General features: G+C 42.6%; 1 protein-coding gene across 2 annotated transcripts in view; it reads left to right on the forward strand.

The window, feature by feature from the left end:
* rapgef5a (Rap guanine nucleotide exchange factor (GEF) 5a) overlaps nt 1-24,169 on the forward strand; it is an 81,589-nt gene that overhangs the window by 4,886 nt on the left and 52,534 nt on the right. Inside the window, exons 2-5 of one of the 2 annotated variants that reach the window (XM_080443029.1) lie at nt 7,873-7,923; nt 8,268-8,374; nt 12,154-12,275; nt 15,664-15,841. In XM_080443029.1, coding sequence (XP_080299155.1) covers nt 7,873-7,923; nt 8,268-8,374; nt 12,154-12,275; nt 15,664-15,841 — 458 coding nt within the window. The remainder of the gene's footprint in view (nt 1-7,872; nt 7,924-8,267; nt 8,375-12,153; nt 12,276-15,663; nt 15,842-24,169) is intronic. The other variant, XM_080443030.1, reaches the window with a different exon arrangement.

Genomic DNA, 24,169 nt, shown 5'->3' on the forward strand with positions numbered 1-24,169 from the left:
CTATGAATTATGTTCATCACATGACCCCCGAGATAATGTGTACCATTTTATTGGTGTTTTGGACAAAATCTATCTGTGTGTTTTTGAAGAAAATGACAAATGCCTCATCTACACTGTCTTGCACAGGCCATTTCAAGCAAGAAGAAATTACAAAGGGGATATGGGCTTCCCATTATCCCATTTTAAGCTTCATGAGTAAAGTTGTAGAAAACAAAGAGGCAATTAAATACATGTCCTTTTGTATCACTGACTGCACCACAGTTCAAACGCATCAGTGCGTATGCTTAAATTGCAGCTCACATTGCTAATTAGATGACATTGAAATTCAATCGTCTTGTTGGAAGTTAACCCTTCCACCTTAAGGTCAATTGAAGTGCATTCTAATATAATTGGTATGGTATATGTGACATATGGTTATCGATTGAATTAATAATTTATTAACATGTTTATTAACAGTACGGTGCAGTACAGTTAAAAAACAAGCTATACTAAACACACACAACACACAAAAAGCCCTAGGCGCGCTTGTTTCCATTATGGTCCATTGGACTGAATGTACTCAATTCATCAACAAGACTTACAATACATCCAACACATTCCATATCAGTAACAACGTCAATTGTCAACGTCAATTTACAGAAGAAAGAGAGGTACGGGCCGGGGTTCCTTCCGTGGAGCTCGCTGAGGAAGTGCGTTGTTTGACTCTCTGGGTCCCATTCTATGCCAGACAGTTTTAGGTGTGGATAGGGAATCGAGACAATGAATGGCTGTTGGTTCCATATTTTGGTGGCAGAGTATAGTATAGTAGTGACATAGAAATAAGGATAGATGAAAGTGCAAAGCACGTGGTAGTGCGAGAGAAATGCACACACCTCTCCCTTCTTGCGTAAGCGTAATTAATATGAAATAAAGATTTTCAAGCCGAAAACATCTGTTATTTTTGGCCAGTTGTGCAGCAAATCTTATACGTTTTGGCTGTAATCACACACACAGAAACACAGGTGTAGCCACAGTACAGTGTGACAGAAGCTCCAATCAGACCCGACGACATTAGCATAGTGAGACGCGTACCAGGACTGCTTCCTGTGCCAAAGATCATATTTGCCAGCAGATGGGTGTGTCACTTTTACAGTGTGTGTGTGTGTGTGTGTGTGTGTGCAGGGAATGATGGCTGCGTCTGCTTTGATCTCTCAGTGTTGACACCCTCATACGTGATGGATCTATTGAGGAGTTGGCAGGAGCTGTGCATTGCGTGTGTGTGATTTTGACAGTCATACCGCGCTACAGCTCTCTCTCCGCCGCGCCAGGGCACTCTAATCTCAGAGTAATCCATTCCTCACACATGATTCTCTCAATCTCTTCCTCGCCACTTCTTTCCCCTTTGCCTCTCCTGCGTCTTTCTCTCTCATCCCTCTCTCTCTCGCCTCCCCTCTCTCGTTTGCCCTCTTTTTTTTGCTGTCTTCTTTCCTTTCCCATTCTCTCTCTCTCTCTCTCTCTCTCTCTCTCTCTCTCTCTCTCTCTCTCTCACGTTGTGCAGTTTGAAGTCAACATACAGATAAATGCCATGCTCTCTGATTCTCTATCTAGCTCGCCAAATTTCTCTCTGTATGTTATGGAAGTTATCATTCAACTATGGCCTCTCTAATGCTGACAGCGATAAGCTTTATTGTGTGTGTGTGTGTGTAAGGAGGAAATAAAGTGCAAAGGGAGCGATGGAAATCATGTGTGACGGACGTGTTTGTCTTTACATGTGATATGAATGTGACAGACTGCCATTGTGTGTGTGTGTGTGTGAGTGAGTGTGTGGAGGGATGATATTGGCAAGAACAAAGACCGTGCCTCACAAGACTCTCTCTGCTCTCTAGACGTCGAGGAGGGAATGAGATGGAGAGATAAGATAGAGAGAATTTATTTAGTCTGTGCTTGGCTGGCTGATGTGCTCTACTTCACACACACACACACACACACACACACACACACACACACACACACACACACACACACACACACACACACACACACACACACCTGCTCTTATCTTATAACCTGGTTAGGATTAGGTCAGGTACTGTATAGTTGTGTGTGTGCGAAAGAGAGCGCGAGAGAGAGGAGAGGAAGTGAGGGCAGAGGTTTCAGAGCAGATCTCACACACCACCATGCCATCCTATCTGACACATTCATAGACTGTGAGTTATCAGCTTGTCCGTTCACATCCACTCATTCTGTGTGCTGCACTTGGCGTCCATTATTTCGTTTTGATCTCCACCTGTCTCCGTCTCCCTTTCGGTCTGACGGTTTAGACCAGGGGTCTTCAACCCTTTTTCAAGCCAAGGACCCCTTAGCTGAGAGAGAGAGATGAAGCAGGGACCCCCCCCCCCCCACTAAATACATACTACGTATAACATTATGTTGCAGATTAAACCTTTTCATAGATGTCATATAGATAGCTTCATTGACTATGATCAGTGTTGTGTAAATTAATGTTTTGTTTACCACTTAAACCCTCAATATGCAGTAAACTAGTTTGCTCCTTTTACCCTGTACACCAAAACTCTTTGCCGGAAATAGCCTCTGCGAGGCGTTGTGAGCTTGTAGATCTGCTATTTTTGGCTAACGTTCCCCTCAGAATAGGGATGCTAGGGTTCAAGTGGTTAATGTAAAAAAAAAGTTCCTATCACAGAAAGATTTGGCGGCCCCCCTGTTGTAACTTTGAGGACCCCCTAGGGGGCTCAGACCCCCTGTTGAAGACCCCTGGTTTAGACAAATATACTGGCCTGTGAAACTGTCAGGCAAGGCCAGTCAATATCACAAAATATCAACTACAGGTTCAGCTCGGTAAACGGCAACAGCCTTAAAAAAAAAAACTCATCGACTGGTACCCAGTGGTACTTTGAGAAAGGGTTAAAGTGTCCATAATAATCACACAATTCAACAGCGTTCCTCTTGTGTTATTTTGGGACGTCTTTACTCACTGAAATCGGACTTGTGATGTGAACAACACAGGTGAAACGCCGGAGCAGCAATAGAGAGACAGACTAGCAGAGATGCTTTCAGCTTACTTTACGCTTTTGAAAGATACCATGGAAATTAGGTTTGTTTTTTGCAATATGTTGGCATTTGTTAAAATGTTCATATTAGCGTTCATTACACTATATTGTATTGGGGGTAATTATATACACATTGCTCCAGGCCTACTAGTGCAGAGCTCAGGGCTATTTCAATTACAGAACTTGAATCCACATCCTCTTGTGCCTCTTCAACTGAACACGTAGATTAACTCATTAAGATTTCTTTTGGCTATTCAAAAATAGCAGATATACAAACTCATAGCGCGCCACCGAGTGCCGCTAAGAGCTTTGAGATCTGCTTTTTTTTTTATCGTGAAATCTTATGCAAATCTTTGAATATATATATATATATATATATATATATATATATGTTTTAAAGCGAACATTTTTAACGATCTGTGCTTCTGGGGGTCCCTAGAACGACATATTTTGGTCCGTCATTACATAGTATCATTTTGGGGGTCCTTGACATGGAAAAGTTGGAGCACCACTGATATAGCAACATACTGTTAGGATTTAGAAAATATTTTTAGATTTAGCCGCGGACCCCCATCTCAAAATGTTTTGTTCCAGGGACCCCCAGAAGCAAAGATTTGAGTTACAAATGTTCGCTTTAAAAAAGAAATATATATATATATATATTCAAAGATTTGCACACATTTTCACGATAAAAAAATAAAAATAAATAGATCTACAAGCTCATAGCTTAAATTGTACATCTGCTATTTTTGAATAGCCAAAGAAATCTAAAAATTACACAGATGCGTTTCCGGTCTTAATGGATTAATGTAGCCACACCGCTGTTGCACGAGGCATTCATCGTATCGGCGTGCTCATCGTTTCATGAGCGTCGTCGTCGACATGACACTCATTGACCATCTAAACGTCTTATTTCATACAGTTCTACACAATCTAATCTGATCCGGCGGCACATGATGCAATGTAATTCAATCTTCTGTAATAAAGTCTTGCGGTAAAAGGTTATGAATGTCGACTTGTTCCACCTGCTCTAACCTTTCTGTTATTGTGACAAAACCCCAGAGCTTAAAGCAGCACTATGTAACTTTATTTTTTTAATGAATACAATGTGATGTTGTCCAATCTGTATGGTAGAGTATGTTAATTCAATATAACTTATACAATTGGGGTGGTTGTATTTTGTCTCCCTACTCTTCTCTTGAGACATTTAGATCGTGTCAAAGGTCATGTCTCACCTAGACACAGGATCTGACATGAATTGTGGCCTTAATGGAATTTATCCCCTGAGCAAGCAAGCAAAGCCTGCCTTTAGCTCAATGGTAAAAATGTCAGCACTTGTAGGAAACAGGGTTCAAACCCGAGGAAAGTTACATAGTGCAGCTTTAAACCAGAGGAAAAAAAAGTCTCCCGAATTCAGGGTCCCGAATTGCAATGATATCTGAAACGGTATTAAAAAAATGTGATAATTGGTATCCTGTGATGCAGTAGTTATTAAGTGCAGCAAAGTATAATCAGCAGCACGTAAGTGCCCATAATCACAGTTTAACCACTTTCAACCTGGCATATCCCTATTTTGGGCACGTCTTTAGATAAGAGTTAAGAAAATTACAGCTTTACAAGAGATCAGCCATTTTTTTTTACCCAAAACCTGGGGCAGTGTAATACTGTGGTAGGAAGTACACGATGGAGTACATCTTTATTAGCATTATGCTCACTAAAGGATAAAAATGCAAGAAACCGTAACATCTTATTTTCCATTGTGGTCTTTTAACCCATTAAGACCGGGAACGCATCTGTCTCATTTTAAGATTTCTTTGGCTATTCAAAAATAGCAGATATACAAGCTCAAGCTATGAGCTTGTAGATCTTCTATTTTTGAAATATATATTTTTTAAAGCGAACATTTGTAAAATATTTTCTACCAGGGACCTCCAAGAAGGAAAGATTTTCATGATTTTTCAAAAATGGCAGATCTACAAGCTCATATTGCGGCAGCGCTATGAGCTTGTATATCTGCTATTTTTGAATAGCCAAAGAAATCTAAAATGACAGAGATGTGTTCCCGGATTGAACTGGTTAAAGTGAAATGTATTGTGTAACCTGTGAGAGTGAATGGGCATATTGCTTTGACGTGACGGCCACCAAGTATGCTGCTGACTATAGAGTTGTCATTGAAGTTGTCATTTAATAGTATAGCAGTCAACAGGGGGAATACAAGGACGACGTCCCTCAGAACTACATGGTTACCACAAAACGTTGCATAGCAAGCCGGCTAAGTTAGCTGCATCGTTGCTCTGAAGTCTGAAGCTGGCCCCTCCCATGACCAAATTTAGCATCCCTATATTTAATATTTTAATGTATCATAGCACAGTCCCAACTAACAACCCAAACAAACAGTCAGTATTTAACGTAATTTCCGCTCGATCCCCTAATCTAAACTCTAATCTGTTGTTTGACTAGGGTGTAACTGTTGTGTCAAACACATGTGTCCTCTTGCCGGGCCGGAGTAATATAGTGATAATCCATGCAGATTACCAGCCTAATCCGCGATTGGCAGTACAGAGTTGCAGACAGTCTACACCCAGAGCAAAGAGTTACTTTTAACTGTCAATGTTGGTAAGCCAAATGGAATTTGTCATTGTGATACTGTATGTGATAACACCAGGCTTATGCAGGATTCTCTTGTTGGAGCTCATCATAATGATAATCATTACTAATTGAAAATGTTCTCTTATTGTGAGGGAGACGGTGTACGAGAGGCGGACAGTTGGAAAGCCGAGAGGGAGACAGTGTAGGAGGGACAGACAATGGGAAAGCTGAGAGGGAGACGGTGTAGGAGGGACAGACGAGACATTGTGAAAGCTGCATAACGAGACAGTCAGAGGAATGCACAGGAGGAGATGCTGGTTGGATTCAGGGCAACATGATACAACCTAGGGCTGGGCCATATGACTTCAAATCAATATCACGATTCTTATGAACGATTATAAAATACATGTGAAAATAGCAGATGATCTACAAGCTCACAACGTGTCGGCAAGACTCGGCATCAAATCGCATTTTCGCAATGATCAAATAGTAGATGAAGAAGCGCTGCGTGGGTCCGTAATTATGCCAAACTGAACCCTCTTTGGAGAGGGTTTCATTTCAGGACAAGACTTTTAACTTCCTTTCCTTTGTAGACATCACAGTGGAAAAAATAAGGCAGTGAACTTAAAGAAGGTCCAAGGCAGGTAAAAAATGCAGGTGACCAACGTGTTTCGGCCAGAGGCCTGCATCAGGGTCCACATATCTTTGCAATTTTGTGACGTATGCAGTCAATATTGGTTTTGATATATTTATGGTTAAATGCCTTGCCCTACTGCTACCTCCTGACACCTTACTGAATTACAGTGATCTTCTTCTTCTTGATGGATGGAATTGACAATAACTCCTTTATCATACCAGTTTGATTGTGTCACCATGAGAACAGAATGTGGACTTAACCGAAACGTTTTAGGTCACTTTACACCTGCACATTACATGTACACAAAATGGAAAACACTTAACCACTTATGCCCTACACTACAGTATATACTTCGATGAATAGCTGATCTACAAGATCATGATGAGCTTGCAGATCTGATAATTGTTGCAATTCGTAAAAAAGATTTGCCTATTTTCGCCTAGTATAGGGTCTATTTGGCGTTTTTAATTAATGGCTTTTTGTGGCTTACACTCGTCATCACTCACTTAATGGATTAAATTCTTCGTTTTGCATCGTAAGCCTCCGTTCGGTCATTATGTCTTCTTCCTGGATACTGTGGATTACTTCTTGGAACAAAACGCAGCTCCTACAAGCTTGTCGTCGTACAGACGCGGTTTATAAACGGCATGCAGACATACTCCTCGTTCCCAAGCGCACGATTAGAAATGCATTTGTCGACTCGCACAGAATTTATAATGATGATTTACAGCGGCAGTAGTTTTGTGATGTGCTGTCGGGCTGTTAAAATGGAAATGACACAGGGAAGTTATTATGTGTGACTGATGGTTTTACAGAGGTGATCTAACATGAATCATGTTATTGGAATGAAAACTGGTCTTTCTCATCTCACAGTCCTGTTTGTTCAGTGTGTTTACTCAGTGTGTGTGTATGTGTGAAGAGGGTAAGCATGGGGCTTTCTGTGTCAAAGGTTATGTGTATAGTTTGGTGAGTCTCGTCATCTCTTTGCATCAATTGTTTTTGAGATGCAGAACAAGTGACAATAGTTATGGAGTGATACCATGAGGTGTGGGAGGCACCGGCTGCGGTGGAAAGTAACTAGGTACATTTACTCAAGTACTGTACTTAAGGACCATTTTGATGTATTTTTTACTTTACTGGAGTATTTACAAGTTTCAATACTTTAACTTTTACCCCACTACATCTCAGGAGCAAATATTGTACTTTTACTCCACTACGATTATTTGAAAATGTTAATTACTAGTTACTTTGTAGATTTAGATTATTATTTCAAAACATGCACTAACCACATCAGCCCTATATACTTTGGCTGTTTGAAAATAGCCAATGTACATGCTTGAGAGCTTGTAGATCTGCTATTTTCAAAGGAATTCATACATTTGGAAACTGGGAAAGTGGAACATTCTGGCTAATGAGTACTTTTACTTTTGGTACTCTAAGTATGCTCCTGACTTTTATTTGTAACAGTATTTCTACATGGTGGTATCGATACTTTTACTCAAGTAAAAAATGTGAGTACTTCTTCCACCACCGGTGGGAGGGTATGCGTGTGTGTGTCACTGTCTTTTCTCATGGGCCGTGTTCATTTTGTCTTTACAGCAGTCACCTGATACCATCCCTGGACCCAGCGCTGGACCTCCACTACACAAGGTAGGTTCATGCACACGCACACTTGTCACACGGTGATGAGGTCATCTACCTTAGTCATAATGTGAATGAAAGTGTGTTTGTTTAGCCCACATACAGGTGACATCACCTTGGACTTTCCATGCTTGTTGTACCAACAGTAACAAAGGCAATCCAATCTCTCACCCAGGTGCTGCTGGACAAACAATGATCAACAGTATCACTGGTTCTTAGCGCCACTTGTTTATTGTTCGATCTTCATTCAGGATTCCTCCTTAAAGTTGCACAATTTGCAGTTGTGCTGCCATTGACTATGAACTGCACAAAATTGTAAGTTAAATTTTTGTGTGTGTGTGTGTGTGTGTCAGTCTTGCTCCCAGAGTTTTCCATGCGCGGCGCGGGCAGTGAGGAATGCTTTCTTATCTAATGGACCCTACCCAGCTAAAGACAAGATTCACCTGGCCAGGATCATACGGTATATACATATATATATATATATACATGTGTGTGTAATACCTGTTACCTATCCACTTCGTACCTTGTGGCACATAAGGCCTTCACAGGGTGTGTGTAATACACTCACACCCATTAGGAAATAGTCACTACATGTACTACAAATACAGTGTGTATAGATGTGACTATTTTATAATAGTTGTCTCATACGTTTATAGTGTCTTATCTATGTATGTTTGTTTTGCACATGCTCTTGTATTTATGTCTTTATGAGATCCAAATGTGAGGAGCGATCAATGATGTAAATCTTTCTGAGTGAGAACCCTTCCTCTCTCTGTACAAGAGAGAAGTACATAGGCTAGAGCTTGGAGGTATAATTAGGTGAACATTTCCTGAAATCAAGCTATCATTTATGAGATTAGATTATAATTATACCCAAGAAGTATTATACATGTATTTGTGTGTGTGTGCGCATGAGCTGTGGAAAGTTCTTCCTCATGGATGTCATTTTACAGTCAAAGTACCATCCTTCTCCCCCTATTCTGAACGAAAGCTCTGTATTGGTCAACCGTATGCATGATGCATGACTAATGCAACACACTCGTGTGCCTTTTCTTCCCGCTCTGACTGATGTAATTGAGCATGGGTGAGATTAAATCAAAAATGTGCATATTGCAAGGCACGCCAACGTGCAGCACGACTGTATCACTCACCCACAGGTCTCTGCCTGTAAATACTATCCCTGTTGGTCTATCAACCTGTGCTTTGTGTGCACACACAAGAAATTTGCATGTGGAAACCAGGTTGCCACCGGGCAGGAGAGTTCAGCGTGCCTGGCCTCATTAATATGTACATTATGGAGTGGTAATGTTGGGTGCAAAAATACAAACTAATTCGTTAACACTATTACTAACCTGGAAAGTATCCATGAAAACATTTACTGGAGAGTCGTGTCCCATAAAAATGGTTCCACGACTCACAAATGGGTCCCGACCCACTGTTTGATAAACACTGTGCTAGAGAGACGGGTATGATGACAAAGAAAAGAGAATATTCCATCAGTGTTAAGGCTGTCCACACCAAGCATGATAACTAGAACTATGAATATGTTGTTGAAAACATCATTCTAACTCAAGTGGACGGCAGAGTCCACACCACAACTATGACGAATTGATGACAGTGGGGAACTATATACAGTATTTATAGTGATAGTGCTTGGTGTGGAGAGAGGGCCCTTTGTGATTACAAAACATCGATTGCCAACTAAGTCATGTCACTATTGTGCTTGCTTGAGGAAATAAAAGGGGACCAAGAACAACGGATCATTAGGATATAATCCATCCATCCATCCATTTATCATGGCTTTGTTCTGCTTACTTCCTCAGAATGTCCAGCTTGTTCAATTTACCTCCATAGGCTCAGAGTGCAGTTCAAACCCTCTGACCTACATAATGGATTCATATTAGCACATCTATGCTATATTCCAATCAGCCTATGCTATATTCCAATCAATTGTGTTGTGAGGTCATGGTAAAAATCTGACACCTCACTAGGGGCCAGCAAGCATGCCTTCAGTTTTCAGCGCACAGGTAAAAAATGTTGAATGTGAAAAAAAATGTTGTACAATGTTTTTTTTCCTTTTTTTCAAAAACTCATTTGAAAAACCTTGACTTTTTTCTTCTTCATAGTGATACCGATAAATAAGAACTTAAAGGCCAAGGACGCTTTGGAAGAGGTTTGGCTTGTGTTGTTACCTTGCCATGATGTAGCTCCAAAAGTGGACAAGAAATCCAAAATATTGATTAGAAATTGAATATTCAAATTCAAAATACACTCCTCGTTGACCTACATTGTAACCTCTACCCAAAGTGTTCTTGCCCTTTAAAGTATCCTACGTTAGTTCCATTGATCCAAGACCGCAACACAATCGATTCATTGATCATTCAAATAAACAAACATGCTCTAAAAAAAATGCACGCAGCCCACCCAACTGACCACTTAACACGGCCGTTCAGCTGCCGCGCCGTGCCGACTGCGAACGCTTTCAAGTGGGCCCTGATCGAGAAAAGGTTGAGAACCACTGGCCAATATCGAGCGAAAAGTTTTCAGCGTCGCGGTTTATCGTTCTCCTTGAGCAGATAACACCCCAGGATGTGAAAATCTAAAAACAAATCTCTCCTCATGTTAAAGTTCTTATATACTATGACTCTTGCCATTGGATTTCTTCCCGTTGCTTCTGGACCTTTACAGTATGAAGAGCAGACAAGTAGTTCTGAGGGTTAATTGAAGGGCTAGCGATCGAATGTTGTCCATGAACCGGTCGCACAAGCTGTGCGTGTGTGTGCGTGCGTGCGTGCCTGCGTGCACAGGGCCAAATCAATGTATGCAGTGAAGCGTGACCACTGACTCACCAGTCATCATTAAGCTCCATGTTGATAGACCTGTGTGTGTGGGGCACACATGCATGCGTGCACACACACAGACACGTGCGTGCACAAACACACGCGCACACACAACTATTAATATGCATACATAAGCTACATGCAGCTTTTACTAAATACCCTAAACACACACACACACACACACACACACACACACACACACACACACACACACACACACACACACACACACACACACACACACACACACACACACACACACACACACACACACACACACACACACAGGCATACAACTATCAATATACATAATCTACATACACATGAAGCTATTACTAAATACCTTACACACACACACACACACACACACACACACACACACACACACACACACACACACACACACACACACACACACACACACACCAGGGATTTATCCTGGGGGGAAACGGATGGAAAGTGTTTGAGGAGAAAAAGGCTTACAGTGAACTAATGAATAATCAATGATATGGATTTAGTACAAAAGACCAGCCCGGTGTGTGCGTGCCTTTCTGTCTGTAGTCAAATTAGCTTAGCTCGAATATTGTGTGTTTGTATGTGTTATTATACTGTATGTGTGTCTTCTTAGGAATTGTGTGTGTGTCTGCATCAGTGGTGGACAAAGTATATACAGTACTTTGTCTACTTTTGAATACTAATTCCGAAGTACATTTTCAGAAATCTTCAAAAATAGTGAAAATAGCACGTCTACTAAGCTCACAACGCGTCGCGGTGAAATGGGGCTGAAGTGGTTAATTCATAATCTATTTTTGTACGTTTTTGGTCCCAAGAGTCCCTTCCCAGAAGTGCAGTGGAAGTCAAAAGTACAATGTTTCTATTTTGAAATGTAGCGGAGTGAAATTCTTTAGCTTTCAAAAAACAAATATTCCAAAAAATCCACCACTGGTGTGCGTATGTGTTAGACTGTATGTGCCTTCTTAGGAATTGTGTGTGTGTGTGTGTGTGTGTGTGTGTGTGTGTGTGTGTCTGTGTCTGTATGTATTTGCTTGTGTCCCTGTCAGGGTATGTACAGTATTGTCTATTTTGTTGCCGTTGGACAGAAACCTCTTATCTCCATATTTTAACTTTTTGTGTTTTTTTTCGTAAATTAATGCCAAACTTGATCATACTACGGCGTCACACAAAAGTATCAAAAGTAGCAGATCTGCAAGCTCAAAACGCGTCGCTTTGCCCCGCGTTTCGAGCTTGTAGATCTGCTACTTTTGCCGTTTTTGAATACTGAAGTCACAGTTTTGGACATAGGAGGTTTCCACCCGACAGAGATGATTTATGAGTTAATGCTGTGTGTGTGTGTGTGTGTCTTGACATTGTGCGCACGTGTGTGTGTTCTCCCATGCAGGCGTAGCTATGTGGGCGTGGAGCTGGTGCAGTGGTTGTGTGAGCAGTGTGTGTACGTGCGCTGTCGGACCACCGGCGCGCGCGTCTGCCAGGTACTGCTGGAGCTGGGGGTCCTGCTGTCTGGTAAGCATAGACACACACACACACACACACACACACACACACACACACACACACACACACACACACACACACACACACACACACACACACACACACACACACACACACACACACACACACACACACACACACACACACACACACACACGGCAACAACCAGGGGAAGCGCAAGAAAACAATCTTTTTCCTGTTTTCGGGCAGAGCCCCATGAGCGCGGTTCAAATTTCTACAATCCTACCAGCAGGAGGCGCTCCGGTGGCGCAGTGGTAAAGTCCCTGCCCACCACCACGGAGGTTGTGGGTTCGAATCCAGCGTGGTGCATCCGGCTTTGTCGGTCGCCGATGCGAACACAATTGGCCCGTGTTCGGGGGTACGGGAAAGCCGGGCGGGGAGGGGGATAATTTTCACAGCACATACTCCTACGGGCTGGGGGGGGCACCTGTCAGCGTAAGGAGTAGAATGAAAGCTCTACGACGTCCTCCCGGTGGGGGCTCCTCACTGGCTGGTGAGCCAGTAGGATACAACAGCAGTGACAACACAGAAATGTGCAGCATCTGCACTCAGGGTTGCCAGATCTGCTTATTATGATTTCCCTGCAAGATTGCATTCGCGATGCGACGCGTTGTGAGCTTGTAGATCGGCTATATTCAAATAGCTGATGTATATGTTAAAGTGCTCATGTGGCCCATAGTCGCTTCTTTTGAGCTGGTTTTCCTAGACCTGGTTGCTTGTTTCTCTCACAGAATCTGGCAACACTGTCTGCACTGCGATGTGTCGGTATATAAATTCCAGGGTTCAAGTGGTTAATGTAAAAAAAAAGAGATCCCATCACACAAACATTTGGCGGACCCGCTATAGTAGCTCTGAGGACCCCCTTAGGGGTCCCGGACCCCCTGTTTTGAAAACCCCTGCTCTATAGGGAGTCTAAATCGGCTTATTAGCCCAGGATGACGGGCCAGGAAATCCTCGTGGTCCCTGAATACTCGTTCCCTCATCATCTCTAATCTAAGCAGTGCCGATGCATCCATCACACTGCAGCGTTATGCACGTTTACAGCAATCAAACTGATTGCTTGTTTAACCCATTAAGAGCTGCTCAGGCCTACAAAATGTCTTCTGAATCAGTAGTTCTCAAACTTTTTCGTGCCAAGGACCACCCAAAATGATATGCATTTGGCCGTGGACCCCTCCCCCCCCCAGCTGGAAATGATTTATGAAAGGGGACCACTAGAGGAGCAGATTTGTGTTAAAAAAAAAATATATTAAAAATTCTTTCAAACACTAAAAAATTGTATATCTGCAATTTTTTAAACCTATGTTGTTGGGTGTATATATGTATATAGCTAAAATGACACAGATGCTTTCCCGGTTTTAATGGGTTAACACCTTGCCGAAATGATTGCGACATTCAGTGGTACCCCCCCCACCCTCCCCCCTTTACCGTGGGGATAAGTTTTGTTATGTTGAGCCTGGCCTGCATTACGGTTATAATGAGGCAATGGAGTGTAATGATTGTGCGAGAGCTTGTCACTGGCTTTATTTCCAGACTTCGCTAAATTACACAATCATCATATGTGCAGGTGGTGAAGATGTGCTATGGTGAGGTGACTGGAGGCTGTGTGTGTGTGTGTGTGTGTGTGTGTGTGTGTGTGTGTGTGTGTGTGTGTGTGTGTGTGTGTTTGACAGCCGCTGAGGTGTCTCTACACAGCGTGCTCTGTGTGCCTGACAGCACAGTCGTGTTCACTGCAGCGATTTCACACACGAAATATGCTGTATGTGAAAATTCCTCTCTCTTTCTTTTCTTATATTATGCACCGTATTAGAAGATATTATTAAAAGCTGTTGACGCTCGTGTTCTGCGACTCTTTGGTGCTATTTGATGTTATCTTGGCTTTCCACAATAATGATGATGATAATTTCATCAGTTATAAAGTCTACACAGTGGTAATGCTGGGTAAAAAAACTGCTCTATTTTTATCGCTGTCAACATTTCGATCACTCTGCGATCTTCATCAGGACGTACAGTATGAAGATCACAGAGTAATCGAAACGTTGACGTCGATAAAAATACAGCGGAGCTTTTGCAGCATTACCGGTGCGCAGACTTTATTTCTTCTTGTGAAACTGCTGTTTGTCCTGCACCTGCTGGGCCATGGAAGTGCGTGCGCTATCCTTTTCATCACAATTTCATCAGTTAGCCTATTAACCCATTCAATCAAAAATAGCAGATATACATGCTCATAGTGCGGCACCGAGTGCCGCACTATGAGCTTGTAGATCTGCTATTTTTATATATATATTTGTTTTGAATAGCCAAAGAAATCTACAATGACACAGATGCGTTACCGGATTGAATGGGTTAAGTGGCAAATTGATACAAAATGATCAGCTTGGGATACACAAGGGATACAATTAGCAAAGTCAGATGGGAGTTGGCTTATCGCAGTGATTCTCAACTTGAGGGCCGGGGCCCACTGGTGGGCCGCGAGGGTACTGCAAGTGGTCCCCAAAATGACTGGCAAAACCACTAAGATTAAAATGATAATATAACATTAAGGCTGCGCTATGTAACCTTCCTCTTCTACCCCGGATTTGAACCTGGTTTCCTGCGCGAGTACCATTGAGCTTATAGAGCCTGCCTGCTTCCTCGGGGGATACATTTAATCTAAACACGAGACCACATCAAATGCATAGAAATGGTCATCTAGGATCATAGGTAAACCAAGAACCTATCATCAGTCTATAAAAAAATCACACCCAGTGTGAAGTGAGCGGTGCTATTTATGAGTTATTAATTTCATCATGCATCTCGGTAGCCAATCACAGCACGTCCTGCGAAGTGACGTGCTTACATTTTTTACATTATTATTAATTTCATCATGCGTCTCGCTAGCCAATCACGGCGCGTCTGCGAAGTTTGAAGTTAATTTCATCATGTGTCTCGCTAGCCAATCACAGCACCTCCTGCAAAGTTAGCCTATGGGCGTGTTTTCCACAGCATGGCGTCACAGCGAAAGACACATTTTCGCGACGGAAAGAAAAACTTTCACCACGGATGGGTCCTAAACCCTCTTATAGGAGCGGTTACACCGCTCAAAAATGTAATCTGTATATTGAAACTATACAAACCATAGAATGCCGGGTCAACAAATGAACCTGGCATCTGTCTACATAACATGCTATCTAAATTACATTTTAACCTTTGCATAAGCCTGCAAGGTCATCAAGGCCAGGGCCAATTGCTACAGGCCAGGGTAAGGTGGAGTCTGAAGAGGTGAGTCTGAAGATTACGGCGGAAGATTGGGAGTGAGTCTGTATCGAGTGGAAAGCAAAAGGATGCATAATTTTGTGTGTGTGTTGTCTGATTATTGTTTTGTCTTTGTCTCCAGTGGACCAGCGCATTACGTTTGCCGACTCCAACTCCTACTACCAGTTCTGCTTCGAGGAGTGCGAGTCCGCCTCCTGCGAGTTCCGCTCCAACGAGGGGGAGTGGCCTGAGGCGGTCAGGCTCCTCCTCCAGCTCGCGCCATACGTCCAGTTCCGCTCTGGGGGCGGGGCCAACAGCCCGTAAGTACAATCCTCTTCTATCATAGTCTCTGTGGGGTGGAAATGTCCGAAACTGTTACTTTTCACGATTCAAATTCAAGAATAGCAAAAGTAGCCGATCTACAAGCTCAAAACGCGTAGCTTTGTGTCGCGTTTCGAGCTTCCAGATCTACTAGTTTTGATACTCTTGTGTGATGCCGTAGTATGATCAAGTAGGGCATTAATTTATGAAAAATCACAAAAGGTTATAATAAGATGAGAGGTTTATGCCCGACAAGGCGACAACAACAATATATAAATGTTTAACAATTTATCTATAAAATGTACAACTTTGAGAATGCTGAAGCTTGCTATTTGCTGAGGTTATAGGAATCCTATTAAAGTTTTCCCCATGACATCCAATTAGATTTGCACTGGTCTGAGCTTCCTCTTATCTAGCAGTCTGGGACATTTCTGCTGCTACGGAAAAACAAAGCAAAACTGCAGATTCCTGTGATTTGGAAATTGCATTAGTCTGTATTGTTTTTGTGCTTTATTGTATATTTTAGTCGTAGATCGCCTTCAACCCAGGACTTTGACTCAAACCAGTGACATTTTGACTACAGTACAGTATAGTCGTTGCTCTAACCAACACTCTTAACCACTTAAACCCTGTATGGTTGACCATATGGGGTCCCTCAGGGCTCTATACTATTGTGGTTAATAGCAGTGATGTAAAGTAACTAAGTACATTTACTGAAGTACTGTACTTAAGTAACATTTTTTACTTTACTCTAGTATTTCACATTTTCAATACTTTTACTTCTACTCCACTACATCTCAGGGGCAAATATTATACTTTTACTTTAGGTACATTTTGATACCAATACCTTTGTACTTTTTTACTCAAGTACATTTTTAATTCCGGACTTTTACTTGGAACAGAGTATTTCTACACTGCAGTATTAATACGTTTACTTAAAGGGATAGTTCACCCCAAACATTCTTTCTATCGATTATTCACCCCATGGAGACTTGAATTCATGGATATTTCTTTGTTTTTGTCGCATTCCTATGCCAATAATTTGATGACCGGCAGCGATTCCGGTAGGAGACACAAAGAGTCTCCTTTGTGTCTCCTACCAGAACCACTGCCTACCGGTCCGCTGGTCATCAAATTATTGGCTTAGGAATGCGACAAAAACAAATAAATATCTATGAATTCAAGTCTCCATGGGGTGACTAATTGATAGAAAAAAGTATTTTTTTTGGCTGAACTATCCCCCATAAGAAATGTGAGTACTTTTTCCACCACTGGTTAATAGTACAACCCACAAAGGCACGCCCCTGGTTTGTATTAGTCAGGTGTGCCTGTGCCCCCCCTCTTGATCACCAAATTGTTTATCCATAAGCTCGGCATCTCTCTTAGCAGCACGAACACAAATGCTGCAGGAAGATCATCCGGCTCTGCCATTCATTTACTATGCAAAAGCATGTAAATCCTGCGCATCATTGCACGTGTTACCTAAGCAATGCGTGCACTTGGCAAGGGTGTCAACGTGCATCCTTGGCAGCGAGCCTGAGCATAAAGATTTATACTTGTGCACCGCTGGTGTCGTGCACTCGAGTCGTTCTGCAGTACAAGCTGCGGTGTGAGCTTGTAGATCTCCTATTTCCATTGCACCACACGGCGAGCAAACCGAGTAAATCAGGCTTTACTCAAAATTCCCCCCACGGTTCTACCTAATCTCTTCTCACAGACTGCCAAATCCTTTATCTGTATGATGCGTGCACAGTGCACACACACTCAAGACATGTAGAAGCAACATGTGCACGCCTGCCCAAGAGGTACTAGGTAGGTGTGTATGTATGAAAGAACAGACACACAACGTTCTCTCGCAGCAGAAAGTGCAAGGTATGCTAGGTTCAGACACACGTACGCATGCACGTACGTACGCATGCACCCAGACACTCACTGTCAGTGTTGCCATGTCCGCTTATTATAAGCGACTTTGGGCTTGTTTTTTCTGTAAAGTGGCTTGTAAATATTGGTGGTTGCGTTTTTTTTAAAGTGTAGTTGCTTTTTTGGGCTTGTTTCCTATCCTAATGTTGTTAAACCAATGGTTCTCTCATGGCAAGGACCCCAAAATTAATATCTATTTGTTCGCAGACACCCCCCCCCCATCTGAAAATATTTTGTGCCAGGGAACCCCATACAAGCTTTGTGTTGTTAAAATATTTCAAAAATATTTTAAAAAGACTATTCTTTCCCCTTCTTTTTTTGAAATAGCCGCTCTACAAACTCACAGTGAGCTTGTAGATCGTCGATTTCAAAATGCCGTAGCCCTAGTCGCTTCTTTTGGGCTTGTTTTCATAGACCTGGTTGCTTGTTTCCCTCGCGAGATCTGGCAACACTACTCGCAGAGCCACTCGCAGGCAGCCAGAGTGTACTGGGTTCCTCCTGCTGAGACTGCTGCTACTGAACCCAATCTGTCACTCAGACATGAAAACGGCAGTAAAGAGAGACAGGGGGACAGTTTGATTTGTATAAAAACTAAAAGAAAACAGAAAAACAGGGGGGTACATTTATTAACCCATTAGGACCAGGAAAGTGTCACGAGGTTAATCCGACATAAATATCAAATAAACCCCACAGTCTTCATTTCCCGAAAGGAAATGCATTCAGTCTGACCAAACGTAGGGATCCAATCTGATAAAAATGTATAACCAGAGGGGAGATATCGAAAGCACAGGCATGGTTCCCCTCCCCCCACCCCCCCCCCCACACACACACACACTCAGAGATTCAAACCCTGGTAAAGAGTGAGGAAGAGAGAAAGAAGGAGATAGACAGAGAGAGAGAGAGAGGAAGGTAGAGGAAGGAAATGGATGGACAGGGAGAGAGAGGGGAAGGGAAAGGTAGGGGGAAGGGAGAAGAGCAGATGGTGAAAAGAAGAGCAATGATGATGATGGAACGAGAGCGCATGTCGACACGTGTATCTGTGTTGACTTCAAAGAATCTTTGCACAGTGGAGTGTGTGTGCGTGTGCGTGCGTGCGTGCGTGCGTGCGTGCATGCGCGTGTGTGTGTGCGTAGGGCAGGGCCATGCACCGCTCCATTTCACGTATCATTTTTCTGCTCCCATAGCTGCACATGTTCTACATACATGTACAGCAGCGTTTGAAAGTGCTCCGCTCTCTTTGACACGCCAACAACACCCAGCCGCCCGCCGCCAAGAGACGATCCCTCGACCTTTTTGTTTTATTCGCCTAAGATTTATGATTTACCAACGCAGCAACATTTCAGCTGAATATTAAGGCGAGAAGGACAGACATTTTCCTGTGCCTGTGTCACATGAGACGAGGTAGCGCGGTTACAGCCGTAGGCCTAGTACATGCCGCCAAAAAAACAAAAACAAGCATTGAATCAGTGTTGTGTTGCTCGTTGGTGTCAAGTGTCTATGTGTGTGTGTGTGTGTACACAGGTTGTACATTATGAAACAAGATGCTAATGCTTACACGGTAAAATCCGAAGTGTTCATTTAACTTGGGAGTAATTTTTTTTACCCTTTTAAGGTCATTGAGTTAACGTTACCGCCTTTACCGTACCGTACGTGTTTTTACAGTGTACGGGTATTAAAGTTGATTAGACATTCAGGAAAGTGGATTGTGTGAGAACCCGGTGGGTCTTGCCCTCTCATGTCCTTGTAAATGTTTAGCTGCACGGTGACGAAGCTCGGTCCCGTTTGATTCGCCCTAACTGCTAAAATGTACTTCACTGACAGGGGTCCCCCCAGTGGTCCCTACTTGGGCCCCTCAGTTCCCTCTACACCAAATCTATTTGCCAAAATTAGCCGATGTACAAGCTCACAACGTGTCGTGTTGCAATTTTATTTTTCGCCTATGTTTGCCAAATGTTCGCCTATTACGACATGTCCAGAATAGCAGCTATAGGCTGAGAGTAGGGGTGCAACGATAATCAAATGAATCAATTTAATCAATATATATACATATTTTTTTTATAACAATCGATTTGGGGTCGCAATGCGTAGATTGTAATTTTGGTAATATATGAAAATGAGGTAACATTTTGATTTGATTATTCTAAAAAGTAATCAATAGAATTATCAGCAAGAAAATAACCGGTAGCCGCAGCCATGGTTGAGAGAGGAAGAGAAAGCAACAGACAAACAGAAATACGGACAGGTAAGCAAGTAACAAAAATCTGAATTACAAAACAGTATACAAACAAAGAAAAGAACAACAACAGTTAACGGCTGGAAGACTCGCTGACATTCAAACCGGGAGAGTTTGCCCTGACAAAAGAATGGAACCACAATGGGATGCTTGCTTCCGGGGCGAGAATATTTTACAGTGTTTGAATTGGTTGTTGAGCCCTCCGGCCTGTATCATAGTCCGTGGAGATGAGATCCTTGCCGTTGAGTGCGATCCCATTCTCTTGAACGCACTTTTGTATACCGATAATAATGCACCAGGCGGCTTGAGCAGCCACAATGGATCTGCCCACTGATGTTTTCCAGTGACGCCAACCGAAGAACCAGATGAACCCTAGCGCATTGGTTCTCAAAGTGGGGTCTGGGGACCCCCAGGGGTCCTTGGGGGGGTACCAGGGGGTCCCCAGCTAAATTAGTTAATAAAGCATCACAATCATTTTAACCCCTTTATCCATATTTTATACTTTGGCTATTCAAAACAAGTGTGGCTATGAGCTAGTAGATCTGCTATTTTTGAAAAATATTGAAAATGTGTGCAAATCTTTACATCTTTTAGGCAAACATTTTTAAACACAAATCTTTGCTTATGGGGGTCCCTGGAACAACATATTTTCAGATGGGGGTCCGTGGCCACAGACATATTAATTTGGGGGTCCTTGGCACGAAAATGTTTGAGAACCACTGCCCTAGCGTCCCTATTCTGGACATGTCGTAATAGGCGAACACTTGGCAAACATAGGCGAAAAATAAATATCTACAAGCGTTGCAACACGACACGTTGTGAGCTTGTACATCGGCTAATTTTGGCGAAGAGATTTGGTGTAGAGGGAACTGAGGGGCCCAAGTAGGGACCACTGGGGGGACCCCTGTCAGTGAAGTACATTTTAGCAGTTAGGGCGAATCAGACGGGACCGAGCTTCGTCACCGTGCAGCTAAACATTTACAAGGACATGAGGGCAAGACCCACCGGGTTTTCACACAATCCACTTTCCTGAATGTCTAATCAACTTTAATACCCGTACACTGTAAAAACACGTACGGTACGGTAAAGACGGTAACGTTAACTCAATGACCTTAAAAGGGTAAAAAAAATTACTCCCAAGTTAAATGAACACTTCGGATTTTACCGTGTAAGCATTAGCATCTTGTTTCATAATGTACAACCTGTGTACACACACACACAGACACTTGATCAGCCCATAGCTGCACCGGGAGTGCACTCGCGTATTGGTTTGTATTGGACCAGTGCACTCAGTGTCTTATATCCGAACGCACCCCCTGTCTCTCTGCATTTGTTTCCGTCTCTCTCTCTCCTTGGTGTGAGGTTATAGTGAAGTGTTCAGTCTCTACTTGGTGTGAGGTGATAGTGAAGTGTTCAGTCTCTGCTTGGTGTGAGGTGATAGTGAAGTGTTCAGTCTCTACTTGGTGTGAGGTGATAGTGAAGTGTTCAGTCTCTACTTGGTGTGAGGTGATAGTGAAGTGTTCAGTCTCTACTTGGTATGAGGTGATAGTGAAGTGTTCAGTCTCTGCTTGGTGTGAGGTGATAGTGAAGTGTTCAGTCTCTCTCTACCTGGTGTGAGGTAATAGTGAAGTGTTCAGTCTCTCTACTTGATGTGAGGTTATAGTGAAGTGTTCAGTCTCTACTTGATGTGAGGTTATAGTGAAGTGTTCAGTCTCTACTTGATGTGAGGTTATAGTGAAGTGTTCAGTCTCTACTTGGTGTGAGGTGATAGTGATGTGTTCAGTCTCTCTCTACCTGGTGTGAGGTGATAGTGAAGTGTTCAGTCTCTCCTTGGTGTGAGATGACAGTGAAGTGTTCAGTCTCTACTTGGTGTGAGGTGACAGTGAAGTGTTCAGTCTCTACTTGGTGTGAGGTGACAGTGAAGTGTTCAGTCTCTCCTTGGTGTGAGGTGACAGTGAAGTGTTCAGTCTCTGTACTTGGTGTGAGGTGATAGTGAAGTGTTCAGTCTCTACTTGGTGTGAGGTGACAGTGAAGTGTTCAGTCTCTACTTCTTGGTGTGAGGTGACAGTGAAGTGTTCAGTCTCTACTTGGTGTGAGGTGACGGTGAAGTGTTCAGGCTCAGGGCTGCATGTCCTCTCTTAGTAAAGCCGACACATAGATCTTATCATCACCACCCGCTAGCACATCCATCATGCTTTTATCAGATACACACACACACACACACACACACACACACACACACACACACACACACACACACACACACACACACACACACACACACACACACACACAGAGCCCCATCTTCATTCCACCTACACGGCTATTACCAGTGCCACTGAAGCCGCTTATAAAATCCAAATTGTATGCAAATTAGTGTGTGTGTGTGTGTGAGAGAGGGAGAGAGTGTTTGTTTGTGTTTGTGAGTGTGTGGTTTTATATAACATATTAGCTGAGGGGTTGTCTGCTTCTCTTAAAGACAAAACGCTACAGCCCCCTCATTATTTCTCTGGGAATAATGTGCAGCTTAGCAACACACAACCACCTGTTCACGTGAGACGCATGCTCAACGACGGATTGATTACACGTCTTTACACACAGTACATCCTCTTACAAGGGTACGCTGACACGCACGCACGCACACACGCACACACACACACACACACACACACACACACACACACACACACACACACACACACATCAATGAAGAGGAGTGTCGTGGAGCTACTTTACATGAAACCACATTTAACCCATTAAGACCGGGAAGTCGGGAACGCATCTGTGTAACCAGTTAAACCACTATTTTATACTTTGGGCTATTCAAAAATAGCAGATATACAAGCTCACAGCGGGGCACCGAGTGAGCTTGTAGATCTGCTATTTTTTTTTGTTGAAAATGTGTGCAAATCTTTTGTGCAAATCTTTTTTTAAGCGAACATTTGGAGCTCAAATCTTTGCTTCTGGGGAGTCCCTGGAACTAAATATTTGTTTTCACGATTTTTCACGTTTCTTCAAAAAGTTTTCACGTTTTATTTCTTAAAAAATAGCAGATATACAAGCTCATAGCGCGGCACCGAGTGCCGCGCTATGAGCTTGTAGATCTGCTATTTTTGAAAAAAAAAACGTAGCCCAAAGAAATCTAAGAGACAAGAGATTCCCGGATTGAATGGGTTAAGAGAGAGAAGAGAGGGGTGGGGTTGGTGGTGAGAGACATGCAGTATGTACTGTATATACGGTAGAGCTTCACAAAGACTGGGGGAGGGGGAGGAACGTGACAGAGCCTAGTCACACACACTACATAATGTAGTATATCGTTTTTTATGTATGATGTATATTTTATAGGTAAAAAAAAATAACTCAATGGAAAGTGGCCCCTTTTAACCTTTACACAGCCAAATCCAAAGTGTTAGTTTAACTCTGAGATAGTAAAAATGGACCCTTACTTGCTCAGGGTTTAATTAACAACTTAAACCTTAGGCATATATATATATATATATATATATATATATATATATATATAGGCCTATGGCTCCTTTTTTCCATCTACACAAATCTCTTCGCCGAAGCTCACAACGCATCACGATGTAGATCCGCTATATTTGGCGAATGTTCGCCTAGTATGACATGGCCAGAATAGGGGTTAATTTGGTTAATTGATGGTGTACTGGCCCTCAATTATTATTATCGTCTAATTTTGCCTTCATTGACACACACACACACACGCACACGCACACACAGAAACTAACCCAACGAAGCGTGGACACACACACACACACACACACACACACACACACACACACACACACACACACACACACACACACACACACACACACACACCAATTAGTCAATGAATCAGTTAACCTATAAATGTCATTTTATTTGCATAGCAAATGTATTTGTATAGCCCTTAATCACTGCTGCAGTCTCAAAGGGCTTTACGGGAAACAAACGACACCCACTGTCCTCGGAACAGCACATTTCATATAGATTATGCAGCACAATGTGCATAAAAGCTGTAACTGTAGTGCAGCAGTCTTCATTTTGCCAGCAAATTTTGATTTAGTTTTAGTCATAGTCAACTAAAACAAAACCATTTGTGTCACCGTGCCTTTTTTTTTTGCAAACTGTTAATAAAGTAATCAATCAATCAAAAAGTGAAAAAAGGTAG

Source organism: Gymnoscopelus braueri (genome assembly GCF_963280865.1).
Source record: "Gymnoscopelus braueri genome assembly, chromosome: 11".
Classification (NCBI taxonomy): Eukaryota; Metazoa; Chordata; class Actinopteri; order Myctophiformes; family Myctophidae; genus Gymnoscopelus; species Gymnoscopelus braueri.